The following is a 12,155-nucleotide window of genomic DNA, read 5'->3' as shown; positions in this document are numbered from 1 at the left end:
CAATAGTTTATTCCTGACTTGATTAACCAAGGGAGTAAAATTACACACTAGGAACTTTTTTTTGTCAGCCTTTCCACTTTAGATATATGCTTGAAAAGGGGTAACATTCCTGAGAATTATAGGAGACTTTGTTTTAAATTTTTCATTTTTTTTAAAGATACAATTTGATCTATACTGCCTTTATCTACTAACTTGTAAATTTTTTAAACAAATTAAACCAAGCTGATAAATTTAATTTTACTTAATTAAAAAATGTTAGGCAGTAGCTTTGCAAATAGCATGATTACAATAACAAATATAACTTAATTGGAAAAGTTATTAATTTTCTTTGTTAGTTTTTTTTTAAATAGAAGGTTCAAATTGAGGCTCAAGAAAGTCATATCTATCAAATCTATAAGTAAAGAAAAAATATCAAAAAGTTTGCTAAACGCGTTGCTGTACAAAAGAATGCAATTGCAAATATTTTAAAATAATAAAGAATACAATTTAAGAATCATTAGGCATTAACACTCAGAAACGATACACAAAAAAAATTATTCACACAATAGGGAAAAAAGGGTTCCTGGAAGATCTTTTGATTTATTTTGATTAATAATTTTTAATTTTATATTAAAGTTGAAAATTAGCATATAAAGTCTTTACTAGTGTGTTAAGGTAGATAAAAAGTATGACAATCTCTTATAATTTTTTTCTTTGGTTTCATCTTTGGCTTTTTCTAGTTATAAACAACAAAATTCTTCACCTCATACAGTATAAAGAGTCCTCCTGAAACCTTGCCCTAAAGCAAAGAAATATTTTAACATCAATTTACTTACTTCTTAAACATTAAATCAAAGTAAAATTATTTTGTTTTGATGAACAAACAACATATAAATAATTTATCTTCTCCAAATTATTTATAATATAATAAGAAATCTATTATAAAACACTAATAAGGCACTGTAATAGAATTTGATAGAATGAGGAGATATACAAAAGGGGTATACATGCAACTTGTACTAAATGTTAAACGTGTCATGCTAAACAGTTAACATAGCATAGTATATTCCATTCAACTAAAAACCAAAAATAACTATTGATTAAAAACAAATATTCTGACACCGCTGTAAAATAATAAACATTTGAGATGAAATATCTTTTTTGTTTTTTCCATATGGCTGGTGTATGAGGTTCTAGGTCACCCTCTTGGTCGTCTCCCCACTGGCCTCACTTCCACTGTTTTGATTGGGTCTCTGTGGTGGTCCATCCAGCAGACATGCCCATACCAGCTACCAACTCTCCAGAGTTTCCAGTTTTCCAGGCTTATCTTTAGCCCCTCCCTGATCCTGTCATTTCGGACCCAGTCTCTCAGTGTTTTCCCTATAATTTTAGAAGTTGAAGAGGGAAGACTCTGGAAGAAATGACCAATCATGGAACCAATGGTTGGAAGCACCGCTACGCTGGATGGAATGGATGGAAGAAAAAGAAGAGAAGAAGAGATAAAATATCACACAATCACTCCTAATATTAGGCCATTTATGAAATTAGCACAAGTTTAATCAGACCTGGATTGTGCCAAAATCGAGTGTATAATAATTGAGTACAAGAATGTTGAACGAGTTTCTCATTTGAATGACTTCATGGCACTTTCCACATTTAAATTACTAGCACAGGTTGTATGACTACCCCTATTATTTTTTTATAGAATTATATATTTTATTATATTATAGATAAAATTAAAACAGAAATGACCTACCAATTGTTTTTAACAAATTGTCAACCTGTAAACAAAAAAAAAAAAATATAATATTAAAAAAATATTACATGAAAAACAAAATCCTAATCAAGGTGTTACCAGAATCCGATTCTTGGAAGAAAATATGTAACAGAAGAAATCTTTACACTCAGCATAATTCTTGTCCCTAAAACAAATTATGGTTATTGGACTAATAGATATAATAAATCCTTACTTTGGTGATAAAAATATTACCCTGCAATATAGCCAAAATAGATGATTGAGGAGTTGTTGCTTGAGCCACAAGATGAGATTTCCATATAAGTATGTTCTTTGAGAATCTAGAGATAGTGTAATTATAGATTTTATTATTAGCGACAGAATGTTTTAAAAAAAATTATTTATCAGTAATTAATAGCAATTCATATAATTATAAGTAATGTGAACCTCATTACCTCTTTTGTGTCATTAGATACTACTCTGATTCCCAGATGATGACACTCAATTATAACAGGAATTGTTTTTTGTGGCTGCAGACTGTTTATTGCAACTTGAATTTGCTTTACATCTCCCCGAGAGCCAGTGCTCACTGTGCCAAGAAAAAATATAGCACTGCTATCAGTAATAGCTGGTTCCCTATTAAAAATATATTTTTATTTTAAAAAGTGAAAATCATGATATGTAATACCAGTTTTGTAGCACAAAAATCAAGAAAATTTATTATATCATGTAGGGCACTCAACCAATCACGTTCAAATTTTATAGCATCGAATTGACTTCATATTATACCAAATGGCACAAATCAGACACTACAAGGTCAATTATTAATCATATTATTTATAATTTGAGTCATCAAAAGAGCTGAATGAATGCAACAATAATTACACTAATTAACAAGTAATAATAAAGACCCAGGTAAAATGAAATTTATTAAATTCAATAAACTGAGTATTAATGAATACTTAATACTTGAGTGTTTCTCTGCGTTGGATCACTGCTGGATCAAGTCCAGCTTGGCGAAGTAGTGGTATGATAGGACCATACAGCTGTCCACCACACACTGCCTATAAATATAAATGCAAAATTTATGATTTTGGAACAAATATTTATACTTTCAATGAATTTTATAATTTAATAACTAGAATTTATACACCCACATACATTTAAATAATCATTAATATATATATAGACGAGAGAGTAAAACTTTTATAAAAAGAGAAAATGGGACAAGAAATGAAAAGTTCAATATATTTTCTGTCTGTATACGTCACTTTTTTTTAAAATTAATTACGTTTATATATATATATATACCGAATCTTTTCTTTCTGGAAAAAACATCTGAACTAGAATCTATATCTATATAATATATATATAGACATATTATATATATAATACATAATTAATTTTAAAAAAAAGTGACGCATACAGACAGAAAATATATTTAAAATAACACAATGAAGACAATATGGTTACAATACAATAAATATAAAAGAACGGAAACAATGGATAGAAAAAAGAAAATATCGTAAAAAAGTAAAATGTTTAACTATGAAATATAATGTAGTAAACCTAAACATACACTATAATTAGGTTGTGATAACAATAACAGATAGATAGCAATAATAGTGGGGTGAAACATCGGCAAATAGATAGTTGTTAACTATATTTTGTTTCTTACTGACCGCATACCCAACCATCTCCTTCATATACAGTTACAATCAATCATTTATATAATTATAGCTTTTGGTTCATGGTAAATGAAATTAACGAAATAATAATAATATTATCTAGTCTTGAGAGAGTTTGTGTGGACCCAGATGGGGAAATTCTCTAGTGATGGAGGTAATTTTTATCATAAAATACCACAATGACACTTTCTAATGAAAAAGCAAAATATCTAGAGACTTTATAAATTCAATTTTTAAAAAATTAACAGTAATTTTTAATTGGTTTTTCTTTTTATTCAAATAGATTAAAGATGGTTTTCAATTATTGAGGACAACCTTAAACCAGTAATTATAAAGCTAATCTGATATTCCTATCCTATTTTCGTGAGTTAAATGCATAAATAAAATTTGACTTTTGTTATAAAAATTACCTTGATGATAACAACTGAAATAGGCTTATTGGTAGACTTCTTTAGCAGGCGAGAGAGAGAGCCCTGGGTTTTTCCATTGATCACTACTCCATTTACAGAATCCAAAATGTCTCCCACAAGTATCTTGTCCTATAACTACTTCCTTGAAGACCGATTTCAGTTAATCAAAACACTTTTTGAAAATTAGAAAACATCTTAATAATCAATTATAAACATACTATTTTTTTGATAGATAAAAAATTGGAATATAAAATATGAACAGTAAAATAAAAATTACAAAACAGACACACATTTATATACACATTTTGAACATATTTCGATATTTTTTTTAGAATACTTACTCCAATGGGTATCTTTTGAGCTATACATTACACCAGCCATTTAACTAAACAATCTTCAAGACGAGGTAACTCATCTAAGTGAACCCATTTCCTATTGAAAAATAAGACTGCTTAAGTAAGTAGACTGCTTTTGGAAAATTTGTTCTCTACTTTTGAGAGTTTTTGAAAGAATGGATGGAATATATATGTATTAATAATTCAACTTTTTTCATAAAATGTAGCAAAGAAAGGTGTAAATTAGAAACATTGAACTTGGAAATTATGAAACTATTTATTAAACTCAAAATAGAATGTAATACAATAAAAGTTATAACATTCAAAATCATCTTAATGAGAAGGATGAACCGGGTGTGTTGCAACCAATTTAGTAATCCTTAGCACGATTTTCACAGCAGTAATATTGTTGAGCGTGACAACTTGTAGTTACTCATTGCCCCCCAAAATGCACCTGTGGCCATCACTGCCCACCGGAATTGCTGCAGCGCCCACCAAGGGGCGGTAGCATCCACTTTGGGAACACTGGATTAGATGATTAGATTTTTACCACAATTATATGTTGGTGACAACTAACCAAGGTTCTGTAGTCTTTCTCAGCAGGATTTGTTAAAAACTAAAGTCTATAAAACATCATTTAATGTTTTAAATTTTCTATGAAGAACAAATGGAATTTACTAATCTGTATGGAATTCAGCTGATACTCAGGTGTTCCCATCCCCACAGGAAATCTTGGGATTTGCCACTAATGTACCAAGCCAGGATTTGAACAAATGATAATAATCTTTCTTAAATGTACTTGCAATTACCAATAAATAGTATATTAGAGTTAATACTTTACATTTTCAGCTGCAACACTGTCTTCAAGCACCTTACATACAATTGCCCTTCCACCGATAAATCTGTGGAAAACAAAGTAAACTCTTTGAAGAATAAAAGATAATAATCCTTTATAAATATTTAGAGATTAAACAAGTCTGTGTAATAAATGTATTATAGAGATATCTCAATTTCCATGGAAGTGATGTGGGTACAGAAAGATGTAATTTGTAGCGACAAACAAAATGTTGGCATTAGGATATATGTAAGAATGGGGTGGTAATATGGGGAAGGTAGATTGTTGTGGGTGTATTGAACATTATATTGCTGAATATTCTGGCATTGTGTTGCTGAGAGGGTGCAGTTAATGTAGTCTATGGTGGTTAATTGTTCTAAAGTCTGAAGGATGAAAATAGAAAGATTTAGGATTTATATAGTAATCTTGATTTGGTGATTATTTACAGTTATAGGAATAATTCACTTTTAAATGGATTTTAGGGAGCGCGTAAAGTGTTTGAATCTATTTGAACGCGTAAGAATTTTGAATGTCAATAAAATTTTTGAAATATGTCAGTATTGAATTCTTAAATTGGTCAAGAATACAGCCTAAGGGAACTGCAATGTTACTGAGTAAAGGGATAACAGTAATATTATGTATATGTGTAACCGAAAATGGACAAAACATTAAAATATTCACTTATATAAATAAAGTGAGGGTTTCGAGTGAATTAAGGGTTGAATTTTAATAACAAACTATATCTGTATAGTGAAAATAAGTGAGACATATTCAATTTTCAAACTATCGAGTGGGGTTGAGAGCTCACTAGATAGAACAGGAAGTGCAGAAAATTAATACTCATGCTTTTTAGAGGAAGTAGTACAGTTTTTGTGATGTCTTTGAACTCATAGCTCTTTAGTCTTTGATATGACAGTATAAGTATATAAAAACTGTACAAGGTAAAAAGTTTAACCCTAAGTTAATGTGGGCCTCAGTTAAAGGAATTACATTGATTTGATAAAATTCAAAGTAAACTTGTTTTATATGTGTTTATAATATGTGAATAACATCTGTGAAGGCATTGCAGATATGAATCAAAGGCTGGAAAGTATCGTAAAGGATATGCTTTATATCCCAATTATTGTGACTTTTTTTTATGATTTTTTTTTTTTAAACAAATTTTTATATTACTAATATTTGTATGTTTAATGTTAGGTCTAAGTACAGATCTAGATCCATTTTTATATACATTTTGCATGATTCCTGGATATTCTGAACTAATAAAAGCTAAATATTTTAAAATTTGTATTTTTTTATTTCATGAATTTAAAACTCATTTAACTAACTTTATGTTATCAAAATAAGCTCTATACCAAATCTATAAATTAAAATAAATCAAATTATAAATTTTATGTAAAGCTATATATAATACATTTTATTACACCATATATTATACTAGGAGGCTACATCTGTCTTAGATGACCTATGATTTTATTTGAAAACAACATTTTGATAGAAATATCACTTTCTTCAAATATTTTTTAATATTAATTAATGATAGGAATATGTTATGCTCACATTAAAGATAACCCCAGAGCTTTTGTTGGTACAAAAGTGATATTGGCAATAGATGGAAGTTGCCAGGTTAAGTCTAAGAACATGGTGTTGTTAAGGTCAAGAGTAAATGTTACAGAGGAAAACAGGCAGTGGAGGATGGAAGCAAGCATTGAAGAGAGGATGCTGTTACCGAGCACAGAATCAGAACTGTAGAGTAAGCAGCACCGATCTTCATTGATCTGAAATATGTATACATCTAAAATAAACAACCACATTCATAAATATTTTACCTATGCTGCTCATTTTAAATGTATAACATGAATAATCCTCAATACATCAACTGAGGTAACTTTTCTGGAACATATCATATACCATAACTCGGGTTTACTTGGAACCATCGGAAAAAAGGTTTCAACTTACAACTAGGTATCCTATTATGCAAATATAGGCATAATAAACAACAATTAGCAGTTCTGGATGTTTCTCAGGCAAATTATTATCAATAATTTTTTCAGCTTAGGAACAAGTAACTCCAAGTTATAGTACTTATTAACAACCTACTAATTAGGAACTATTAATATTACTACCGAATAATTTTGATGATAAGTTTAGTTTAGGTAGTTAATGATGAAACCATAAATAATCGCTGTCTATTTACCTCTGTTTACCGAACCTCATCAAAACTGAAATATGCAAAGTTCATTCTTAAAACAATCCTCCCATCTACCCCTTGGTCTAACCCTCTAATATTTATATTTCAGTGATATTGAACTTGAGTCCTAATTAAGTTCCTACGTAATTATTTATAATTAAGCCAGAGAACTTTACCTGTCACAATGATATTACTTAACAGGGTGTATGTCCCATAATTTAGCATTATATAGCTTTATAATTATCCTGATTTAATGAATATTAATCTTTGTTTATTGTTTTAATGAAATTAATGGACATAACACCATCCAATATATTTGAAACAGATCAATGAAAAATGGCATATCATTTGAATTTGTATTCTTTTTTTGAAAGATTTTAACAACTTCATAATAATTAATTTTCAGCAATTGTTATAACTGAAATTTCAGTTTATAGTAGGATATTAGAAAAAAAATCTTAAAAAGTTAAAATAAATAAAAATATCACAACACAATATAGCATTATATTACATTATTTCATTCTATTAGTATAGGGGATCATGAATAAATCGTAATTAAATCTTACTTTTCAACTATATATAATATATCATTTAAATTTTTTTAAAAATATATATTGAAAAGGGGGATTCTTACAATAAACTCAACTGGAACATGTAAACATTTCTTTACAAGGCAGTAACGAATCAGTAGTCGCACTTTACCCCTATTTGAATGTACTCTTGCACATGTTCTAACATCCTCAACACAGGAGGCATAAGAGAAAGGAATTCTGAAAAATTTCTAATTATAATTAAAAAGGAAATCTAAGGGTTTTCAAAATTAAGATTCACATCTGTTACAGTGGTACCATTAGTTTCTATGGTCGTAAATTATCAATTTGATGGATGAACTAAATATTTATATAGATACCTATTAATTAAAGACAATAGTACAAATAGATCCAAATGGAATATTTATCTTTCCTTTATTATTAAGCATACTTAAGATATCAGGATATACTAAATCTATTAATAATGCTAAAGAGGGTTTTTACTCACAAAACCAAACCTATAAAACATCTTTACTACGATAGTAAGGAGGATTCAGGGAGACGTATACCTCTCCTCCAAGCTGTTTCTGGATGAATCCTAGAGGGGCAAAGTGAAATATTGCTTCAAATGGACAGGAGTTCTCTAAGGTATCCACACAGCCCCTGCAGACTTAATAAATATATGTATAACCTCAGGGTTACTGGATCACCTCTGTGTAAATTCTGGAATGCTGAGGATGAAATGGCATACCACATCAATTGTTGGTGTGAACGATTTGCAATGTTGAGGTAAGCACTGATTAGTGTGGATCACATAATGGATCCCAAGCAGTGTTAATTGATCAACCCCTTGACCATACTTAGATTCAAAGAATCTACACTTCTTGAGCTTTAACAAGCTTGTTATAATGTTCTAACGTGGATGGCGCACAATTGGCCTCATTGGCTGCAGTGCTTTCTGCCAAAAAAAATCCTCTCTCCTCACAGAAACTTATAAAAAGAACATATGATTTCCACATCCTCCAACATAAAGTTTGTACATCAAGAAATAGATGTGTATTAATTTTTTATTCTGAGTGATAATTATATATTGGTTTTTTATTTTAAGCGAAAACTTGCTTTCTTCTTAAAATCCACCTGTCTCTGATTCTTCTTTACACAAGGGCGTTGTAGTACATAGAGTAAAATTCATAGTTTCAATATCACTATAATAAAAACAGTGTCATACTTAAAAAGTAACGGAGAAACCTCTAGAGAAAAGAAATACTTAAAAATCCTATCAATAGAATACTATATGCTATTTGCACCTAAGGATAATAAACCAAATGTTGTTCAGTTAGGAAATAAGAAAATGAAGGATGAGATGGAAATAGACCTTACTTGAATATATTTTATGCTATCCAAAGATTTTCAATCTTTCCAGGGCTTGATCCTAATAAAGGAAAACAAAATAACTATTAGGGGAAAATGAAGTATGACAGAAAAAATAGTGCCTAATAGTGAAATAAAAAAATATTATAAAATAAATAAATGATTTTTAACTGTAACCTGATATGCATTTAAGTAATGAATAATTTTTAACTGAGGGCATAACGAATATGGAATATGGCTGGGGGCAAAACAGAGATGGCATTACGTATGTAGATTGGTGATGTTGGGAATGGATACTTTAGGACATTAAAAAAGGAAATATAAACTAAAAGTAAGAATGGTGAGCTTGATTGGTAAGTTTGACATCTAAATATTTATATAAATAAACATTAGGACTTATCTACTGTTATAATTTTCAGTAGTATCAAATCAGATTAAAAACACAATCAGGGAAAAAAATTGTTATTTTTTTTGTCTAGAAACTTCCATCTGAGTCATTGAACAGTATGTATATACAGCCCCAGAATGAAAAGTCAAAATTTATTTCTCAGGGCTGCTGCAAAATAAATATAAACTGAATAAGGTGGTATTCGAGCCCAAAACATCCTGAAACAGCTACTCTGAGAACTTTATTCCAAAACATCATCAAAGTTGTTTTTATAAATATTTTATTGAAACTAGTGATGCCACTATAACAAATTTTACTGTAAACACAAGTTCAAATAACTCCAAATTTTACCCTGGTTTTTCCAATTCTAATTTCTCCAGCCAGTACCAAGAATCAAAACTGCGTATTACAGCAATCACAGTTTTGATTGGAAGAAGGCCTTGATAAAGAATCCTTTCAAAACATTCACAGAACTGAGCAAGTTTTGGTTCCACATCTGTAATAGGCTTAGAACAATCTGTAATAAGCTTTGTAGCATATCCTAATGTAAAAAATGACTATAATTAGATTTATTCATTTCTTAAGTTTACATAAACATTTTTATAAAAGGCAACAAATATCTTCAATTATCAAAAACATTATTTTAAATAGAAGCTACAGGTAATTTAGATTTTGTTTGTAAAAAAAAAAAATTGAAAATACCAAACAAAGAAAATCTGTAATAAATCAATTATCAATTTGTACATTTGAAAATGAAAAATGTTACATTAACAATTTGAAATATTTGTAATGGGGATGTCTATTAATAAAACATCATAAATTTCCTAAAACGACTATTGCCAATAATAAAATTAATTTTAATCCGTAAGCATATTTTTATGAGTTTCAATGCACTGAAACCTTAAATCATTATTTATTGACTTTATTTGTACTCAAAATTTTTTTTTAAATTTGCTAAGCCTATACTGTAATCAAGTGAGGTGATATTAAGTATCCTGCAGGATGATCTGCAATATTTGAGGAGTAGATGGTGGAAGGAAGTATAAATCATTATTTGTGCTAATACTTCTTTCTGAATTTCAGGCCTTCATCAGGGATGCTCTAGCAGATTTTCTGTTTCATATCACTACATCTAAATCTCTTAATCCTAAACTCTTGTCCTATTCTTCCAAATTCAAGAAATCTTCACTTAATTTAAAATAAGGAAAAGATGGTGGAGGTTGCAGTCAGCAAAAAATTCACAAATAAATAAAAACCTACTTATTTGTGCCAACGTTTCAACCTGAATTCATTAGGGATCCTCCAGCAGATTTCCTGTGTCACACCCCTGGCCATCTTTCCCTTATATTAATTTATTATCAACTATAAACACCTCATTGATAATTTATATAATTGTCTGATTGGTTTTGAATTGAGGCAATCATGCTTGCGTCATTACGTATACACATCTTGATGTGTATTGTTGATTGGAAAAAATAGAGCACTTATTTTAAAGTTCATAATGTGATCTTGAAACTTGACAGATTAAAATAAATAGAAATAATGCTGATTTTCAGATACACCAATGGGTAAACAAATATATGTCTCTACATTAATAAATACTTATATTTTGAAGTTAAAAAAAAAACAAAAAAAAAAACGAGTTAAGACACAGGAGAAATAATTACTATCTCAATTTTGATACTAGAAAAATTATTTGAAGACCAATAAAAAAAACAGAATTAAAAACCTTTGAGTTCTTTCAAAAGTGGATCCTTCACGGACATCAAAGAACAATCTTTAAGAATCACTAACTAATGTCATTAGTTCTCTCTAATAATTTAATTAGTTCAGCTGTAGTTAATCTAATGAGTGTTATACCCAATGAAGGCTTGATTTTTATGTTAAAATACAAAGAGGTTGAGACTTGGTGTTATTTTACAGTAGTTCTAAATTATGACTTACTTATTCTTCATAAGCATTTTGTGAATTTCATTCATCTGAAAACATCTAAAATACGATAAAAATTTAATTGAGAACCAACAGGAAAAACGTTTGCAACTGGTGTAATCGAAGAATACAGATCCAATGGTAAGCGCAAGTCATTGTAGTAAATGCCGAGAATCACACAAAACGAATGATGATAGCTTATTTACCAACTCATTACAATCCCTTCTTTTAATAAAATTGAAAAATTTCTTGAGAAAATTCGAGCACTTTCAGTTATGTCACGTCCAAGAAATACAAAATAGTTTAAACATTTTTTGGGATTAGTGACTTTTTACGCCAAGTTTATCCCAATCTTAAGCTCAAATACTTATGATTTGCGAAAATTATTACGAAAAGAAAAAACGGGTGGTCAGCGTTTACTGAAGCCCCATACATTAGGCTCAATTCAGAATTGTGCAGCGAAAGAGTTTTTACTCCTTTCGACCCATCCAATTACTCTAGGACCCGTCCAAGTCGGTGATCCAACAACAGATGCAAGTCTTAAGTCTACAATCCCAAGTTCACAGTATAGATGGTGTGGAGCAGCCAGTCATGTATATCTCTCTACCTCTAACGCTAGCTGAATACAACTACAGCCAGCTCGATAGAGAGACTTCACTTACCATTTACGCGGCAACACACTTCGTCCGTTCTATTCAAGTGTGAGAGTCCAGGAAACAATTGAGAATCCAGGAAAGGGTCCATCAAGAAAACTAGGACTTGCC

At 29.8% G+C, this 12,155-nt stretch overlaps 1 protein-coding gene across 2 annotated transcripts; it reads right to left on the bottom strand.

Moving 5' to 3' along the window:
- Window positions 1–557: 557 nt before the first annotated feature.
- On the bottom strand, window positions 558–11,351 carry LOC106690043 (uncharacterized). Of its 2 annotated transcripts, XM_014435298.2 has the most exons (12): window positions 11,192–11,351; window positions 9,814–10,003; window positions 7,808–7,943; window positions 6,543–6,760; window positions 4,989–5,049; window positions 3,813–3,941; window positions 2,684–2,778; window positions 2,170–2,350; window positions 1,970–2,055; window positions 1,835–1,901; window positions 1,736–1,760; window positions 558–778 (listed from the first exon to the last, which is right to left on the bottom strand). In XM_014435298.2, exons 1-12 carry the CDS (start codon window positions 11,226–11,228, stop codon window positions 744–746), a joined length of 1,260 nt encoding a protein of 419 aa, XP_014290784.1. In that variant the 5' UTR covers window positions 11,229–11,351; the 3' UTR covers window positions 558–743. The 2 variants fall into 2 exon arrangements, with proteins under 2 accessions (XP_014290784.1, XP_066901362.1); XM_067045261.1 differs by lacking the exon at window positions 1,736–1,760 and having other exon boundaries at window positions 1,804–1,901.
- Between the last annotated feature and the right edge of the window lie 804 nt (window positions 11,352–12,155).

Source organism: Halyomorpha halys, unplaced genomic scaffold (assembly GCF_000696795.3).
Source record: "Halyomorpha halys isolate HHAL.00 unplaced genomic scaffold, Hhal_1.1 Scaffold1558.1, whole genome shotgun sequence".
Lineage (NCBI taxonomy): Eukaryota > Metazoa > Arthropoda > Insecta > Hemiptera > Pentatomidae > Halyomorpha > Halyomorpha halys.
The sequence above is the reverse complement of the archived record's forward strand: the minus strand, read 5'-3'. Positions and strand labels throughout refer to the sequence as shown.